The sequence below is a fragment of the Accipiter gentilis genome, chromosome 16, assembly GCF_929443795.1.
Source record: "Accipiter gentilis chromosome 16, bAccGen1.1, whole genome shotgun sequence".
NCBI classification, from domain to species: domain Eukaryota; kingdom Metazoa; phylum Chordata; class Aves; order Accipitriformes; family Accipitridae; genus Astur; species Astur gentilis.
The window spans coordinates 2,884,075-2,902,000 of NC_064895.1; the positions used below are offsets into that span (position 1 = coordinate 2,884,075).

Sequence of the window (17,926 nt, forward strand, 5' to 3'; positions counted from 1 at the left end):
TCCCAGGGAAGGTGCCTGTTTACTGCAGAATTCAAGTTACATGGGGCAGGGAGGACTGGGGGGGCAGGAAGGGTCACTGGCAGCCAGAGCACCCATACCTGACTTGGGGGGGCAGGGGACCAGGCTCAGGGGGGCGCAGGGAAGATGCGGTCAAAGTGTGCCAGCAGCAGCTCCACGGCCTTGTTCTGCTGGGCCATGCCCACCGCCAGGCTGCCCGGCTCCCGCTCCGGCCGCAGCAGTGTTGGCCCAAACACGATGCCGATGTTCTGGCGTGTCATGCGGTTGACATCTACCCGCTCCATCACCCTGGGAATGTGCAGGGTTGGAGGGTGGTCCCATGCGTGCCATCCGCCCAGGCCTCCCTCCATCACCCCAGGGGGTCCATGTGCCAGGGCTTCATCGCTGGCATGCCCTGATCCTTCCCCCGCCTCCCCTGGCATACCAGGGCCACCCCATATGCCCCCCAGCTACCCCATACTACCCCATAGCCCATCCATCTGTGGGGCAGCTCTAAGCCCGTTCCACAGCCACCCCCAGCCCAGGAGTGACCCTCCCCTTACCGGCAGAGATGAGCCAGGAGATAGCGCAGGGTGGCATAGTTGGCGGGGGGCAGGCTCTTCACCAGCTCAGCCACCCGCTCCACCTGCTCCTGGGGGTCCGGCAGCTCTGGGAGGGAAACACAGCAGTCAGACACAGTGGCCCCCCTGCCCCCCAGCACCCATACCCTCGGGATGCCAATGGAGAGCACTGCAGGGGGGCACTTACTGATAGCTTCAATGAAAGGGTTGAAGAACTCGTAGGGCACTAGGGGCTCGGGCAGCTCCCGGAAAAAAAGCTTGAGGGCACCGGTCACCACGTGGACATCACTCCACTCGGGGTCTGCCAGGCTGAGTCGCTCCTCTGGGAGGAAGAGGGGAAATCAGCTTGCACCTGGGCCCCCCAAGGCCCCAGCACCACCAGGGCCACCCCCTGCCCAGCCACCCCAGCTGACCTTGGCACAGCTGCTCGGGGAAGACATAGCGTCCGTCTGAGGTCACGGCTCGCTCTGTGGGGACAAAGGAGGGTTCACGGGGGGAGAAACCGCCTTCCCCTATCCGTGGGCATATGCTCCAACACAGTTCCCCTGTCCCCTCCCCAGCACCCCCATCCTGCGCCCCTCCAGTCTCCTCACCCCGGTCCACGGCAAAACGCAGCTTCTGGATCACAGACAGGTTCCCATTGACCCGGTAGATCCCGTCAACATCGAGGCCTGGGGACAATGATGGGGGCGAGACATGGTGGGGGAAGTCCGTGCCAGCTGGGGGGGGGCATGCTGGCTTGCGGGCTGGGACGACCCTACCTCTCTCCTCAACAGCCTCCACACAGAGCCGGACGAAGCGGGGCACTGTGGTGCTCTCCCGCTGGCACAGGGCATCCAGGCGGCACCCGAACACCTGGTCTGGGAGAGGGCTGCGCTGGGGCAAACTGGGATGAGGGAGCACTGGGACTTGGTGGGAGGCAAATGGGACTGGGAGCGGGGTATAGGGACCAGGAGGAAATGCTGAGGACTGGGAGGGTGGTGGTGAGGGCAGGGATGGACACCAGGACTGGGAGAGGACACTGGGAGCAGGAAGGGATACTGGACTCGAGGGAGACACTGGGACAGGTGGGTGCACAGAGACCGAGGGGGGGATTCTAGGACTCGGGCCAGGGGTTGGAGGAGAGACACTGGGATCAGGAGGGGGACCAGGAAGGACCAGGAAGGGATGCTGGGACTTGGGAGGGACACTGGGACCCATGGGTGCACAGGGACTCAGGGCAGGAACACTGGACGGGGGGGAGGCACTGGGACCCACTGGGGACAGGCAGCCAAGGCTCAACAGCTCTCAGGCACCCTCTTCCTCTCCCACTTTGGGGGCAGAGGGAGGCTGTGGGAGGGTTTGGGGAGGTCCCGAGGGTGTGGTGGGACTTGGCAGGAGGTCCCACAGCTGGGGAGTCCCACCTCGAATGAGCCCCTTCTCCTGCAGGCTCTGGAGCGGGGGCCGCTTGACGATGAAGCGCCTCAGCTTGCTCTTCACCCGCTTCTTCTCTGAGGCATCGGGGGTGTGGGGGGCACCTGGGGGCACAGTGGGCCCAGAGTGCGGTCATGGTCACAGTCACACCAGTCCCGAGGCCTGCTCCCCTCCTCGGCCCCCAGCCCTACCTGGAGCCCTGGCCCCCTCAGTGCCCCGCGGTGCCTCGTCCTCGTCCCCGCTGAGCTCCCCCCTGGTGTCCCCGCGGTGCAGCCAACCCACAGGCACGTCCACAGGGTTCTCCAGGTCCTGTGAGAGGGTGGCAGGGTGGTCAGGGATAGTTGGGGATGCCAACAGGGCTGGGGGGCAGCCATGGAGCACTGCCTCCTCCCCCCCTCCAGGCACTCACCAGCCGGCGGATGACCCCCCGGATAGCCCGGGACCACTCCTGGATGGTGGCCTCTTGGTCCGACTGCAGCAGGAACTCGTTACCCGTCACAGTGCGGAGCTGGCAGGGGTGGCAGCAGGATGGGGGGGGGGGGACAGAGACCCCTGGGGACCCCTACAGAGGCCAGGGGGACCCAGGCACTCCAGGGGTGGTGCCCTACTCCCTCCCCAATGGGGGGCTCCAGGGGTGCCCCTAACCCAAGGGGTGTCCCTATGCCCCCCCCCCCCCCCAGGGGAGTATATGAATGGCACCCCTTTATCCCATTTTGGGGATTCCTGTACATGCTGGGCTGTGGGGTCCCCTTCTCCATGGGCTGCATTTAGGAGGATCCCTTTGATGCTCGGACCGTTATGGAGAGCCCCATGTCCCCAGGGCTGTGCACTTGAGGCACTCCCACACCCGGAGTCTGGGGTCCCAATCCACTCACATGGATGACGTTCTTCTTGCTGGAGAGGTCACGGGCCCAATCCAGGGCAGCCCCCCGCAAGTCCACGCTGCTCTCGGGGCAGCTGCTGGCAGGGCACTGGGGGGGCACCAGGCATCACAGGTATCCTGTCCCCCTTGTGTCTCCACAGCACCCCATTTTCCTCCATAGCCCTCTCTGCCTGCTGTCCCCACTGTCCCCCCCCCATACCTCCCCACGCTCTGGCATGCCCCCACTCTCCCAGCCCACCCCCCGTGCCCCCCACTCACCCAGGCAGTGGGTGCCGGCCCCTTGGACTCCTTGTAGAAGATGAGGCTGTTCCCGGCCAGCACCACCCAGGAGACCCCCCAGCTCTTCCTGGGGGCAGCAGGTGAGGGACATCCCCAAACCCTCCCCAGCCAGGGCTGGGGGCAGGCTTGGGTGCCCCCTGCCCTAGCAGATCCCCACACAGGCCCCAGGCATCATTTGGGCGCTGGCAGCACCCCAGATCCGCTCCCTCACCCCCAGCCTGGCACGGCCAAAAGTGCCTTTGTGTGCCAGGGACATCGCTTGTCTGGAGCCCCTCAGCTGTGAAGAGTCAGGGGCCAGGCTGGCACGCCCCCCCCCCCCCAGGCTGGAATGCCCACCCCCAGCTGGCACAGCCCCGCCTGGCATAAACGTGCCCCCACCCAGGCTGGCATGGCCCCCTCAGGTCGGCAAAACCCCTCTGCTCAAGCGGGGACCCCCCAAAAAACTGGCACGGCCCCCCCCAACTGACAGAGAGCTCTTGCTTCAATATGGGCCTCCCCAAGCCTGGCACAGCTCCCCCTGCAGGGATCCCAGCCTGGCACAGCCCCCTGCACCAGGACCACCCCCCATTGGGACCCCAACCTGTCACAGCCCCCCTAGAGCAGGAGCACAGCCCCCTGGCACTGGGAACCCCCTCCCAGGACCCCAGCCTCGACCAGCCCCCTCCCCACCCCAGCCCCCACCTGAGTTTCCTTCCACCCTCAGCGATCTTGGTCCTGTTGAGCTGCCCGGCCTTCTGCACCTCCTGTGAGGACAGGATCAGTGCTGCCCCTGCCGCCCCCCCCCCCCCCCCCTCCCAGTGCCCCCTGACCCCCGAGGTAACTCACAGTGGGCAGCGTGGGGATGCAGGGTGGGGGCTCGGTCGGGGCCAGGGAGGGCTGGGGGGCTGCTGCCTGGTCCTCCAGGCTGTGGTGGGCGAGGGTCTGGCCGTGGCTTACCTGCTGTGGGGGGAGAGCATGGGGGGGCACAGCCCAGGCCCTCTGTAGTGCCCCCCCATACCCTTCCCAGTGCCCCCCATTATCCATCCATGCCTTGATCCCCATCCCGTACCACCCAGTGTCCCCCCATCCTCCCTCCTCTCCAGCCCCCTCCCATCCTGCCCTCTCCCTGTGCCCCTGTCCCCGATCTCACGGTGCCACCGGGAACCCCAGCATCCCTGGAGCTCCAGCGTGCCGTGGTCCTGGGGGGCTCGGCGGGGGGGGGCAGGCCCTGCAAGAGACACAAGAGACATGGGTCAGCCTCAGGGGATGGCATAGCCAGGACCCCAAGGACAGGGCCCTGCGCAGCAATTAGCGCTGGCAATTAGCGCTGGCACTAACTGCCAGCAGCCCAGCGGGACTGTGCCAGGGACACGGGGGGGGGGGGGGGGGGGGGGGGGGGGGGGGGGCGACACCTGGAGAGCACTGGGGGAGTCAGAGGGGGGCAGCAGGGGGGCCACACCGAAGGAGTGGGAGGGAAGATATTGGGGAGATAATTTAGGAGAATCGAGGAGTCATGGGGGTCACTGTGGGGGGCACGAGGAAGGTATAGTGGACCTTGAAGGACACGGGCACAAAGTGTGGGCATTGGTGGAGGGGCTAGGGGTCATGGGGAGTATGGGGGGCAGTGGGACGGATGCTGGTGGGGAAATGGGGGGACATGGGGGTGGCAGGGAGAGGTGGGGTTGCGTAGACCCAGCTGGCAGGACCCCAGTACTCCCCACTGCTGCCCTCCATGCCCACCGCCTCCCGGTGCTGCCGGGGGGGTTTCCAGGAGGTCATGCCCGTCTCGGGGTTGTAGAAGAAGCAGCGACCAGTGCTGGGGTCCAAGTGACGCTCCCAGGCTCCCAAAAGCTGGAGGGGGGGCCCGGCTGGCATGGGCGGCTCAGCCTGGCCCCCCACCCGCTGCAGCTCCTCAAGGTTGCAGTAGATCATGGTGGCTCCTAGTGGGGGCACCTGGGGGGACAGATCCTAAAGTCTGCGTGGGTGGGGGGTGGGTGGGGGAGCACATGGACAATACCCATAGCGTACACCCAGCCCCACGCTGTGCCTCGCATACCCTGCCCCCAGCCTCATTTTATGCTCAGCCCCCCCAGCAGTGCCCCCTTGCCCTGCCCCCCCCCCCCGCAGCCCCCCGCATTCCCCCCCAGCGCCCTGCCCAGCCCCGATCAGGGTTTTGCAATCGTTTCCCCGAAGCCGTTTGCCACCCCCCCCCCCCCCCCGGCAGCCTCACCCCCCCGCCCCCCCCCCGGTGCTCCCGGGCCCGGTACCCCCGCTCCCACCTGCTGCTCCCGGCCGTGCAGCACCGGCGCCCCTCGGTCCCTTCCCCCCCCCCCCCCCCCCCGACCCCGGTGCGGGCGGCACAGCCCCCCCCCCCCCCTTGGCCCCCCCCCAGCACTTCCTCCGCTGCCCCACGGGCGACGAGGAAGCGGCAGCAGCGAGGGCGGGGTTGGAGGGTGCTGGGGTGCGGGGGGGGGGGGGGGTTATGTGGGGAGCGCAGTAGGGGTGTGTGGTTGGGGGTGCAGGTGGGTGATGCGGTGGGGGGAGGTTGGGGGGGGGAATGTGTGTGCGGGTGGGTGAGGCAGCGGGGTGGGTGATGCAGAGGGGTGGATTTGGGGGGGGGTGCAGGTGGGCTATGCAGGAGGCAAGGTTGGGGGGTGCAGGGGTGGAGGTGGGAGGTGCAGGTGGGCGATGCAGAGGAGTGAAGTTTGGGGGGGGGGAGGTGGGGGGGTGTAGGGGTGCAGGGGGGGGATGCTGGTTGGAGATGCAGGGTGCGGGTTGAGGGAAGGAGGGTGCAAAGGCTGGGGGGGGGGGGGTGCGGGGATAGGGAGAACCAGTGAGGCTGCAGGGGCTCAGAGGGGAACAGGGCTGGGGGGCACAGGGTGTCCTACTGGGTGCCACCTGGCTCCCACTCACCCCAGTGCCCTGGGCCAGCAAGTCCTGCTGGGACTGGCACTGTGACAGGGCTGGGGAGGGGGTGGGCAGGGCCCCCTCTGTCAGCTGGCTGGTGCTGACGCTGCAGCCCCCGGGGGTCAGCCTGGCCTCCTGGGGGGTGGGCAGTGGTGGGCCACACAGGTTCTCCAGTGAGGGGTACTGTGGTGGCAGGCCTGGGGAAAGAGAGGAGGGTACCTACAAACTCAAAATGATACTCCGGGTTGGAGGTGGGAGGCACAGACCCCCACCCCTGGGCCCCAACCCTGTTTTCCCTAGTGTTCCCCTTGCTCCTGGTACCCCCAGCCCCATGTCCCAGATGGCTCCCAGTGCCTGCAGCTCTGTGCCCCTTCCACCTCCTGCACTCCCAGCCCTTTGGCCCCCATCGTCCCTCATGGGTGTCTCCCAGCCCTGTAACCCCAGTGCCCCCTTATCCTGTGCCCTTAATGCCCCCAGCCCCGATCTTCCCCCAGCCTTGTGCACCCAGACCCACAGCCTGGGACTCCCAGTGATGTGTCCCCCAGGCCTGTACGCCCAGTTTCCCCTCATCCTATGCCCCTAATGCCCCCAACCCCTTGCCCCCACCTCAGTGCCCCATGGCACCATTCTCCCAGTGTCCTGCCATCCTAGGTCTGCTTGCCCCATGGCCCCAGCCCTGCGCCCCCCTGCCCCACTCACTCATGCCTGCAGGCTGGCTGGGGGGCAGCATGCTCCATCCCCCAGTGTCACCAGGGTCCAGCTCGGCCACGTAGGTAGCAGGGACGAAGAAGGGCCGAGCCCAGCGGGGCTCGCTGGCCCGTCTCACCTGCCACCAGTCCTCGTTGGCTTTGTGGAGCAGCAGGAACTGCTCCCCAGCAGCCATGGCCACCTGCCGCCCGTCCTCAGCACGGTACGTGTAGTTGTAGAGGGCGCGGAGCACCACAGCCGGCTCGGTGCGCCGCCACCGCCGCCCCTCCAGCCGCCAGCGCCCTGGCAGCATCCTCACCCTGCTCAGGGCGCCTGGGCACACTGCAGCCTGGTCCTTAACATCTGCAGGGCACAGGACTGGGGGTCAGGGCAGATGTGCCGCATTCCCCATGGCTGGCATGGCCCTGGGCTGTAGTGGAATGGGGCTGAGCAGTGTCATGGGTGGCAGCAGGGACCCTACCTGCCTGCAGGGCCAGGACAATGTTGTGCCCTGTGGCCAGGCTGGTCCCCGTGGCCGTGGATTCCCACCCAACCATGGCAATACCCCACAGCAGAAGCAGTGGAGGGACCACGTGCTGCCCCGGTTCCTGGTGCTGGGGAAGCCAATGCCCAGCCCTAGGGTACAGGGGAATGGGGGGACCAGGGGGGGGGCTAGAGGGACTGGGCGTGCTGGGGCAGCCAGGGCTCGGGGGCATGCAGGAAACCCAGCAGCTGCTGCAGCAGGAAGCAGCGAGGCTGCGGCTTCCTCACACCACGCAGCACGGGGCTGGGGGGTGGTGCTGTGGGGGCCTCAGCTCCACAGTCCCATGGCCGCAGGTCCCCTAGTCCTCATCCCACGACCCTGCAGACCTGTGGCTCCCAGTCCCTTGGTCCCCGTGCCAAGGACCCCCAGCCCCCCCCCATTCCCTGGTCCCCAGCCCCACAGCCCTAGGCTCCCAGAGCTGCAGCCCTCCCCAACTCCACGGCCCTACAGCCCCCAGGCCTGCCCCCCCACCCCTAGCTGGAGACACACTCACCATCTTCGTGGCACCGCTGTGGGGCCGGTGGGCAAGACCTGATGCCAGGACAGAGGGGTCGGGGGGCTGCCAGGGGGTGTCGGCATCCTGCCCTGCACCCAGCCAGCCGAGCACCCACGGGGTGCGGGGATTAGAGCCCACGGCCCTGCTCGACCCCGCTCGGCTCTAAGCACCTTTCGGCTCTGCCCACGCTGCGCTGCCGGCAGGGGGGTCACGCAGGGTGTGTGTGTGGGGGGAGCGAGGCAGGGCAAGTGGGGTAACGGCACTGCCCCGGGGGCGGGACGCCGGCCCGGGTTGTGTCCCACGCCGCTCCCGATACCCGCCCCCGCCTCCCTTCGCTTTCTCTGCCCCACCGGTTCCTTGGGGCACCGGGGGGGGGCGGGCTGTGCCTACACGGACCCCCGGTCCAGGCCAGCGACCCCCCCCCCCCCGGCGGGCCGCCCCCCACCACCTGGTCCAGCCGGGGGTGGCCGGTCGGGCTCGCCCGTAGCAGCGGCAGCGGGGACACCTCCCCGGTCCATGGGACGGGGCGGGACGGGGAGGAAGGGGGGGGGTCCTCCCGGGGGGAAGGGAGAGTGTCCCGGTGGGAAAGCGGGAGCGGGGCAGTCGGACACCGGGGGCTGCGGGCGGGCGAGCGGAGCTGGGGCTGTTCCAGGCCCGGGGGGGGGGGGGCAGGAGGCCTGGGTCCTCGCCCACGTCCTGGAGGGAGGCAGGGAGGGGAAGAATCGTGTGACGGGGAGCGGAGGATGATGCTGCGGGCGGCGGCGGTAGCGGCCCCGCCCGGTGGCCACGGCAACCCCCGGCGGGCCGGCTCCCGTGTCGCCATGGCGACCGCGCGGCCGGCGCTCTCGCGAGAGTTGAGGGGACGGGGCGGGCCGGCCACCGTCGCCCCCGCGCGGGGCATCACGGGAGTTGTAGTGCGGCGGCGGGAGGGCCGGTCCCGGCGTGCCCAGCGCGCGCGGCCCCGTTGCATCAGCGCGCGGCCATGCGGCTGCGGGTGGCGGCCGGCGGCGGCCCCGCCGCCCTGAAGGTGTTGGCGGCTGCCGGGGCCGCCGCTGCCCCGGTGCGGCTCGTTTGGGGCGGCCTCCCCTTAGGTGAGACCGCCGGCCCCGGAAGGGACCCCCCCCCCCCTCTCCTAGCACCGGCTCCGGTGATCCCCACCCCTCGGCGGGCGGCCGCCGGGCCTGACGGGCCTGCTTCCCCCCCTCCCCGCAGAGCGGCCCCTCGCCCCACTGAGTCCCCCGTGGTCGCCCGCGCTGGAGCTGGACAGCGGCACCGTCCTTTTCTCCCCCAACGCCATCTGCCAGTGAGTACGGAGTGCTGGGCGGGGGGGGGGGGGGCGTGGGGCACGGCCTCGCAGCCTCCAGCTCCCCCCAATTCCCCCCAGGTTCTTCTTCCTGGCCCGCGGAGAGGAGCCCACCGACCTCACCAACCAGTGGCTGGAGTGGGAGGCCACTGAGCTACAGGTGGGTGCCCCGGGATTTGGCGGCTTCCCACCCCCGGGCCCGGCCCTACCTGACCCCTTTTCTGCCTCTTTTCTGCTCCCTCAGCCGGCTGCCTCAGCTGCCCTGTACGCTCAGCTGGTGCACGGCAGGAAGGGGCTGGAGGCAGTGGAGGTCCTGGGGAAGCTGCTGGCCCACATAGAGCAGAACTTGTCCAGAAGAGGCACTGCCTACCTCGCTGGGGTGAGTGGGGCTGTGGGGTGGGGGGAGCACTGCCTCCTGGGTGGGCCCTTCTCCCTGGAGAGCTGAGCTCGCTGCTGCCTGCCCCGAGGCAGAGCCCTGAGCCTGGGTTGAGGCTGCCTCAAGGCCTGACTCTGCTTCTCTGGCCCAGGACACCAAGTCAGTGGCTGATGTGGTTGTGTGGGGTACCTTGTTCCCTGTCCTCCAGGATGAGACCAGCCTGCCAAGTAAGAGTGAAATAGGGGTGCTGAGGGGAAGCATTGCTTGTGTTCCTACGATTGTAAGAATTGTGCTGCTCTCTCTCTCTCTCTCTCCCCCTCTCCCTCGCTCCCCCAAAGGTGAGCTGCAGGTGCTGAGGACCTGGTTCCAGAGCATGACGCTCTCAGAGGCCTGCAGGAAAGCTGCCGACTCTGTTCTGATGCCCAAGGCACTGCTGGAGTTCAAGTCCTACCTGCAGAAGCAGCCTCCGCCCTGCCTGGCCATGGAGAGAGCCACCAGTAACGAGCCTGAGGTGCAGCCCTGGTCCCCTGCTCAGCCCTGCCCCAGGGCTGGGCCCCTGTGGGGCTGGCGGTGACAGGCATGCAGACCCTCACTGGGACCAGCATTCCCCACAGGAGGAAGAAGGTTCTGAGCCTGCCCTGACAGAGGAGGAAATCACAGCTGCTGTGGACGCCTGGGCCCACGGTGTTGCGGCACTGCCCAAGCCTTGGCAGCCTCAGAAACCAGTGTGAGTTCCAAGATGACACTATGGCTGGCTGTCCCAGACCTCCAAGGGGCCTGGCAGGGGCTCCCAGACCGATGCCACGTTGTTCTGGGGTGGCCCTGTTGCTCTTTGTGCCTGCTCTGACTGCCCTGTCTATGCCAGGCTGCCCGTGGAGGGCATGAGGAATGTCCTGATCACCAGCGCTCTGCCCTATGTGAACAACGTGCCCCACCTTGGCAACATCATTGGCTGCGTCCTCAGTGCTGACACCTTTGCCAGGTGAGACCTGGCTGTGAAAAAGCTGCCGGGGGGATCATCATGGAGGGCTGTACTGCCCCCAACAGCTGCACGGGTGTCACAGGCCCCTGCCTGTAGGTACTGCCGCCTGCGGAACTGGAACACACTGTATGTGTGTGGCACGGACGAGTATGGCACAGCCACTGAGACCAAGGCGGTGGAAGAGGGGCTGACGCCTCAGGAGATCTGCAACAAGTACAACACCATCCACGCTGACATCTACCGCTGGTTTGACATCTCCTTCGACTACTTTGGCCGCACTACTACACCGTACCAGACCACGTGAGCAGCTGTGTCCCCCAGGGGCTCATATGGAGGGACTGGTGCTGGGGAATGTTGGGGGGAGCCCCAGCATGCCTGGCTGAGGGTGCTTTATGGCTCTCCAGGGTTCCCTGGCTGATGGGGGTTGCCCCCCTGCTCTTCCTCTCCTGTCCTAGGATTGCTCAGGACATCTTCCAGCGCCTGCTGGCCCGTGGTTTCCTGCTGCAAGACACTGTGGAGCAGCTGCAGTGTGAGGACTGCCAGCGGTTCCTGGCCGACCGCTTTGTGGAGGGCACCTGCCCCTTCTGCAGCTATGAGGAGGCCCGGGGGGACCAATGTGATAAATGCGGCAAACTAATCAACGCTGTGGAGCTGAAGGTGGGACAGGATCCCTCTGGGGACCACCCCACCCCACAACCCCACGCCAGCTCTGCCTGGGACTCTCAGCCTTGTCCTGGTTTCTCCTTCGACAGAATCCACAATGCAAGCTCTGCAGGGGCGTCCCTGTGGTGAAACCTACCCAGCACCTCTTCCTGGACCTGCCCAAGGTGCGCTTCATCCCTGGGAGAGTGGGGAAGGGATGGGGCACCCCCTGGTACCACTGACCATCCCTGTGTGTTCCCCCACAGCTGGAGGAGCAGCTGGAGCCCTGGCTGGAGCAGTCCTGGGCCACAGGGGACTGGACAGCCAACGCTCGCTACATCACTCGCTCCTGGATCCGGGATGGGCTCAAACCTCGCTGCATCACCCGTGACCTGAAGTGGGGCACACCTGTGCCCCTTGATGGTTTCCGTGACAAGGTGGTTCCCACCTGGCCCCTTGGTTGCAGCATCTGTCCCCAGGTGCCCTGCCTGGGGGTCCCCTGCTCACGTATCACTTTCCCCTCAGGTTTTTTACGTGTGGTTTGACGCTCCCATTGGCTACTTGTCCATTACAGCCAACTACACTGACCAGTGGGAGAGGTGGTGGAAGAACCCACAGCAGGTAAGAGCCTGGTGTTGCTGCAGGGTGGAGGCAAGAACAGAGCTGGACACCAGGGTCCACTGATGTTCCCCACCCCCCCTCCTCCCCCTACTTATCAGGTTGAGCTCTACAACTTCATGGCCAAGGACAACGTCCCATTCCACAGTGTCATATTCCCCTGCTCACTCCTGGGTGCTGATGACAACTACACCCTGGTGAACCACCTCATTGCTACAGGTACTGGGTGGGGGGTCACCACACTTCCCTGCTTTACCTCAGTCCTGGGAACAGTCCAGTCTGCCCTGCATGGGCACAGAACTGCATTTGCTCTCCTTGACTTGGAAGCCCCTTTGAGTTCAGCATGATCCTATCAGCACTTTGACAGCATCTCCCTGCGTTGTGGGGCTGTTCCCTGCCCGAGAGAGGGCTAGGCCCATGCTTGGGCCCCATGGTGGGTCTCTCCTGCCCTCCCCAGAGTACCTGAACTACGAGGATGGGAAGTTTTCCAAGAGCCGGGGTGTGGGAGTGTTTGGGGACATGGCCAAGGACACAGGCATCCCTGCGGACATCTGGCGCTTCTACCTGTTGTACCTGCGACCCGAAGGGCAGGACAGCACCTTCTCCTGGAGCGACCTCATGCTCAAGAACAACTCAGAGCTGCTGAACAACCTGGGCAACTTCATCAACAGGTTCTGGGACACCCTGGCAGTGGCAGGGGCCATCTCTGTCCCCAGGCTGTGCTCATGCCTGCTCCACCTCTGTCCCCAGAGCTGGCATGTTCGTCTGCAAGTTCTTTGGTGGCACTGTCCCAGACATGGTCCTGACACCAGATGACAAGAGGCTTCTGGCCCGTGTCACCCTGGAGCTGCACCAGTACCATCAGCTGCTGGAGAAAGTCCGGTGGGTAGTTCAAAGCCTGGGGCTGGAGCAGGTCTGAATTGTGTTGAGGGTGGAGGGCAGAGACCTGACCTACAGCAAGTGTTCAGCCCTCCTCTACCCTCCCCCCCCCCGCCCCCCCAGCATCCGTGATGCCCTGAGATGTATCCTCAGCATCTCTCGCCATGGCAATCAGTACATCCAGGTGAATGAGCCATGGAAGCGGATCAAGGGGGATGAAAAGGACAGGTAGGGAGAGATGGGGGGATGGGGGGAGGGGGGGCAGGGTTGGGACCTGGCATTGACAGAGGGTTTCCTGCCCCACAGGCAACGTGCTGGCACAGTGACTGGTGTGGCGGTGAACATGGCTTCCATGCTGGCTGTCATGTTGCAGCCCTACATGCCTAGTGTCAGCCTGGCCATTCAGGGGCAGCTCTGCATCCCCCCAGACTGCTTCGTCCTGAGCCACAACTTCACCTGCACCCTGCCGCCTGGGCATCGTGTGGGCACTGTAGGTGGTGGGGGGAATGCAGGCTGTGCCTCCCTGGGCAGTGTGTGGGTAGGATTGGGGATGCTGGCCTTGCAGGGGTGACCCCTCTTCTTCCTGGCTCCAGGTGAGCCCCCTTTTCCAGAAGCTGGAGCATGACCAGATTGAAGCCCTGCGCAAGCGCTTCGGGGGAGGGCAGGTGAGTGGATACTTCAGTGCCCCCACAGCTCCTCCACCTTGGACACCTCCTTGCCTCTCCACCTCTGCTTTCTGTCCCTCCTCACTTGCTGTCTCTCCCTTCCCAGCCTGAAGATCTTGCTGTAGAGCCCCAGGTACCTCCCTGGCACTGCCTCAGTGGTGCTGCAGCAATCCACCCCTCTCCAGCATGAGGGGGGTGGTGGTGGTGGTGCAGAGCTCTGCCTCTGGGGCCTGGGACCAGGGCTCACACCTATTTCTGTCCTTCCACAGGCCAAACAGACCCCTCCAGCCTCAGTGACCCTCACAGCTCCAGGTGACCCCCAGCTGATCCAGGAGCTAACAGAGGAGGTGGCCAAGCAGGTGAGTGGTGCTGGGGGCTGGTCCTGTCTTGCCCTTTACCCAGCCAAACCCTTATCACCACCTCCCACCCCCACCCCAGGGCAACCATGTTCGGCAGCTGAAGGCCAACAAGGCAGAGAAGGCCCAGGTTGACGCAGAGGTGGCAAAGCTGTTGGAGCTGAAGAAGCAGCTGGCACTAGCAGAGGGCAAAAGCCCTGAAGTCCTTGTGCCCAAGGGGAAGCGGAAGAAGTAGCACCTGGCTCTGCTGTAGCTCTGGCAGCCCCAGTGCTACCCAGAAAGAAGACTGAGTGGTGCTGGCTGGTAGTTATGTGCGTGTAATAAACTGCAAAAACTATACAATCGCGTACGGAAGTGGTACCCTCCCCACAGCATCAGTCTGTGCCACTGGGGCAGTGCCCCTCCAATTCATGGCTGCCTCCTAGGTCCGCAGGGGCAGTGGAGTCCTTGCCCCACTAGCTGTGGGGCAGCATTGGCACCTAAGCCCGGCGGAGGTTCACAATGTGGTCGATGAGGGCTGCCCGTGTGCGCTCCACCTCTGCGCTGAGCCGCCGGATCTCTTCCCGGAGCTGCTCATTGTGGGCCGTCAGCTCCAGCACTCGCTGCTCGTTGGCCTGCTCCCGGCGCTTGGCCAGCTCCCTGCTTGCTGCCATGCCACTGCACCTCTTCCTCTTCACCCCACACCACGCAGCTGCCCCTGCCTCATCGTCCTCTGCGCCCAGCTGGGGTGGGGAGCTCCTGCTGGAGGCTGAACCCGACAGTCCCACAGGCTCTGTGCCAGCTGCGCTCTCTGGCTCCAGCAGCTCAGCAGCCAGGGCAGCATCCAGCTCGCAGCCCTCTGGACCACCGCCAGCTCCCCCTGTGCCCCACAGTGGAGCCAGCTCTGCCTGCAGGGAGAGAGGAGGAGCCAGCCCCTGGTGACAAGTGTCCCCTGCCTTGTGCCCCCCCTCCGCCAGGGGTGTTGCTGGCTGCTCAGCTCACCTGCTCAGCCCCCCAGGGTACGGATGGCCCGTTGGGCTCTGCTGCTGCCAGCACCTCCTGCAGGTCCTGGTACCAGGCCTCCAGTTCCCAGCCAGGTAGGGCACCAGCAGGTCCCCCCGCAGGCAGCCCCTCAGCTGCCATTGTCACCTCTGGGCCAGTGCAGGGCTGTGGGGGGTGGGGAGGAGATGGGGTGAGTCAGGCCCGGGACCCGCAGCTACGGGGTGTTGCTCCCTTGCGGGGTGCCGGTCACCGCGGGGTACCACCACCACCACCCCCCCCCCGCTCCCCTACCTGCTCTCAGGTGTGGTGATCGACAAGGACGCACTTTCTCCTAGATGCCTGGGGAAGAAGAGGGACAGGATCAGACTTGTGCCACCACCACCACCACGCGGCGGGCAGAGGGCTCCCCGGGGGTTCGGACCCCCTATCCCGCCCCCACGGGGTACCACAGCCGGCGGGGGGGGTGGGGTGGCGACGTACCGGGCGCAGCGCCCCGCCTGCCTCGCACCCTCTCCGGTGAGGGTGGCCTGCACCCACCCCGCTCTCCGGGAACCCTGTGCGTCCCTCCCATGGACCGGACGGAACGTCCCCGTTCTACCGTCGCCTCACCCCCGCCCCGGGCGCTACTCGGGGCTATGCTCCCCGGCATCTTCCCCCCACCCCCGGCGCACCTTCCTGGGCGGCCCCGGCTCCCCACGGCTCCAGCCCGAGCGCTGCCCCCCGCTCATCCTCGTCCGCATCGTCCCGCACTGCTCCGCTCCCGCTGCGCCGCCACCGCCCAGCGCCCCTTTTTAAAGGCTCCCCGGCGTGACGCAACGCTCTCGCCAGCCGCAGCCAACCGACGCCCACCGCGCCGTGACGCTCGGGGCGGGGCGGACCAATGGGAGAGGGCGAAGGTGGGGGGGCGCGCGCCACCGCCCACCAGTGAAGGAGCGGCCCCCCCCCGCCGGCCGCGCGCCCTTGGGTGAGTCACGCGGGAGCAGATGATGCAACGGCTGGTAAACCGGCCCCGCCCCGCCTTAAAGAGACCGCGCAGCGCCGCGGCGGGACCGAGGGACGGCGGTCTCCTGCAGCCCCGGGGGAACTCCAGGGGCCCGGCGCGGCCCCCCGGCGAGCTCCCGGGCGGGAGCCCCCGGTAATTCTCAGTACATCCCCAGGGCATTCCCGCTGCTCCCCCGCGCGCGGGGCACGCCGGGATCGCCACCTCCCTGCCGCTGTGCGCAGGCGCGTGGGCGGGGCGTACGTTGCCCCGCCTCTTCCGGGCGGAGTCGGACCGGAGCCGTAGCCCGGTGGCCGCCGCCGTCAATGCAGCTGGGTCGGTGGGGGCGGGCCAGGCCCCACCGCCCGTCACCCTGGAGGGACGCGGTGCCCTCCCCTTCTGTGCCAGGCCCTTTACTCCTCCCCCGCCCCCCACTCCCCCAGCACCTGCTCTGGGGCGATGTGACGCCCGTCTTGCTGGCAGGACGTAGGGGGCCTGGCCCCCTGTTCCCCTCTTCTCCAGGTTTTTTTGGGGTGCGGTGGCCCAGCCACCCCCGTGCTCTCCCTGAAGTGCTCCCATGGGGAGGGGGGGTGTCTCCTGCGTGTCACTGCAGGGAGCAAGGACGCAGCCTGGGGGGACGACAGGGCAGGATGCTTGGGTCCCTTTTCCAGAAGAGGTCTCCGGGTGCCTGGGTGCTGCCCCCCGCTGTCCCCAGATGTAGGGCCCTGCGTGGGTGCTGCCCCTTCCCCAAAGCCTGGCTTGAGTCTCTCTGTCGCGTAGAGACCTGTAGGGCTGCGCCAGGGCACCAGACGCGGGTGCCGCAGCCCACCGGCCATGGGCCTGACGCGGAGATGTTTGCAGGGATATACAAGTGAGAGGTACACCCCACCACCACGCCTGCCCCCACCGATTCTGGTGTCCCCGGCCTCCCTGTCACTGGGGATTAGGGCCAGCAGCAGCTGTTTGCATTTTAGCTGCAGTTCTTCGATGGTGCTTTGTAGGTCACTGTTGTCTTCTGCCCAGACACCAGGATTAACAAGAAGGGGGGAGGGGGCTGGTGCGGAAGGAGGGCTGACAAGGGGGAGGAGGGGAGAGCTGCTGCCCCCAGTCCTGCTCTACTTCCCTGTGCGCCTTCAGACCCCCCTGGTCCCACCCTGTTGCCCCTGGGCACCCCCGAGGACTGCTGCTGCCTTATGGCTCTGAGCAACCCTGGGTCCCCCCAGTGCTTCTCCAGTGCCCTGGCACCCTGAGACCTGCTGTCCCATTTGCTTTCTCCCTCTGTCCTGGTGTGACTCCCTCGTCAGTGGCCACTGCAGGTGTTTGTGTGACGGGAGAGGGCACAATGAGCAGCAGTGATGACTGTACTAGAACAGACCGACCCATGTGCCCGTTGGCTGGGCGCGTGCCTATGGGCTGGGAGCGCAAGGTGGAGGAGGGCTCTCTGTGCTACATCAGGCAGCCCCTGATCCCCCCACACCTCCCTCCCCGGCCCCCACTCACCCCACATGCTCCCCAGCCCCAGCAGCACCACGCTGACCTCGCTGGAGCAGACTTGCGCCTATCTCCTGGCTGACGGGACCTGCAAGTGTGGCCTTGAGCGTCCACTCAACATGCACAAGGTGTGGGGCAGGGGGCTGTCAGGTGTGAAACAGGGAGGGGCAGGTGGGGAGGGGCTGCACTGGGGACACTTCCCGGACACAGGGAGCTGCAAGATCATGGCCCTGGCTGCAGGAGCAGGGGATGCGGCTGCCCTGTGCTGGATGGGTCTGGGGGTCCCTGTGGGATGGCTGGTCGCCACTTTCAGCCTGCCCTGTCCCTCGCAGGTCTTTAACTTCGACCTGGGGGCAGCGGTGGCTGGGTGGAACATGTTTGCCTGCAGTGCAGTAGCAGGGGAACATCATCCTCAAGGCACTAGCAGGAGGGCTATTTGTGCTTGGGATGATGGCAAGGGAGAGTGTTTGCCCCAGGGAACAGAGTGGTGGGAGGTGTTAGCACCCAGATTGGGGTAGATGAAGAGTAGCTGCCCTTGGGGAGGAAGGTGGGGGTATTTATGTACCCCCAGGAGAGCAGAATCTTTGTCCTGGGGAGGAGGGTGCTTGCCCCCAGGGCATGCGAGGAGGATGAGGAGGATGGGTTGGTTTTGCCCTGGTGGCGAGGCCTGGGGGTGTCTATGGCCCATGTCTTGAAGGTGCCCTCAACTTGCCCCTCTTGCCAGCAGTTCAGCCTTGCGAGCCCCTTTGTGGCACCTACCTCGACTGATACCCCCTCCATGACTACTGAGGCCCTGTGTGGGGAGGGCTGGGCCCCTGACAACCCCATGGACACCCCAGAGCACCTCAGCCTGCTGGGGCCCCATCTGGGCAGCTCCCTGCTGGGTGC

General features: G+C 66.4%; 3 protein-coding genes across 13 annotated transcripts; 1 reads left to right on the forward strand and 2 right to left on the reverse strand.

Moving 5' to 3' along the window:
* ARHGAP9 (Rho GTPase activating protein 9) lies at positions 1-7,647 on the reverse strand. 3 transcript variants are annotated; one of them, XM_049819481.1, is made up of 18 exons: positions 7,208-7,638; positions 6,739-7,089; positions 6,046-6,236; positions 4,873-5,085; positions 4,283-4,360; positions 3,979-4,092; positions 3,835-3,896; positions 3,133-3,220; positions 2,867-2,962; positions 2,401-2,499; positions 2,183-2,300; positions 1,982-2,095; positions 1,340-1,438; positions 1,172-1,249; positions 992-1,045; positions 766-900; positions 561-666; positions 1-306 (listed from the first exon to the last, which is right to left on the reverse strand). In XM_049819481.1, exons 1-18 carry the CDS (start codon positions 7,440-7,442, stop codon positions 126-128), a joined length of 2,412 nt encoding a protein of 803 aa, XP_049675438.1. In that variant the 5' UTR covers positions 7,443-7,638; the 3' UTR covers positions 1-125. The 3 variants fall into 3 exon arrangements, 2 of the variants coding, with proteins under 2 accessions (XP_049675438.1, XP_049675439.1); XR_007508395.1 differs by lacking the exons at positions 1-306; positions 561-666 and having other exon boundaries at positions 816-900; positions 1,340-1,464; positions 7,208-7,646; XM_049819482.1 differs by lacking the exons at positions 1-306; positions 561-666; positions 766-900 and having other exon boundaries at positions 986-1,045; positions 1,340-1,464; positions 7,208-7,647.
* Positions 7,648-8,721: 1,074 nt separating this feature from the next.
* Positions 8,722-13,916, forward strand: MARS1 (methionyl-tRNA synthetase 1). Of its 9 annotated transcripts, none has more exons than XM_049819475.1 (22): positions 8,722-8,857; positions 8,979-9,069; positions 9,151-9,229; positions 9,314-9,448; positions 9,597-9,672; positions 9,784-9,956; positions 10,048-10,172; positions 10,311-10,427; positions 10,524-10,727; positions 10,883-11,084; positions 11,180-11,254; positions 11,336-11,506; positions 11,595-11,690; positions 11,789-11,906; positions 12,145-12,358; positions 12,438-12,569; positions 12,690-12,794; positions 12,873-13,056; positions 13,160-13,231; positions 13,338-13,364; positions 13,501-13,590; positions 13,670-13,916. In XM_049819475.1, the coding sequence occupies exons 1-22, from the start codon at positions 8,749-8,751 to the stop codon at positions 13,820-13,822; spliced, it is 2,748 nt and encodes a 915-aa protein (XP_049675432.1). In that variant the 5' UTR covers positions 8,722-8,748; the 3' UTR covers positions 13,823-13,916. The 9 variants fall into 9 exon arrangements, 8 of the variants coding, with proteins under 8 accessions (XP_049675432.1, XP_049675433.1, XP_049675428.1 ...); XM_049819476.1 differs by having other exon boundaries at positions 10,060-10,172; XM_049819471.1 differs by having other exon boundaries at positions 9,597-9,956.
* Positions 13,917-13,921: 5 nt separating this feature from the next.
* DDIT3 (DNA damage inducible transcript 3) lies at positions 13,922-15,363 on the reverse strand. The gene is made up of 4 exons (XM_049819579.1): positions 15,240-15,363; positions 14,860-14,907; positions 14,569-14,733; positions 13,922-14,474 (listed from the first exon to the last, which is right to left on the reverse strand). Exons 3-4 carry the CDS (start codon positions 14,707-14,709, stop codon positions 14,067-14,069), a joined length of 549 nt encoding a protein of 182 aa, XP_049675536.1. The 5' UTR covers positions 14,710-14,733; positions 14,860-14,907; positions 15,240-15,363; the 3' UTR covers positions 13,922-14,066.
* Between the last annotated feature and the right edge of the window lie 2,563 nt (positions 15,364-17,926).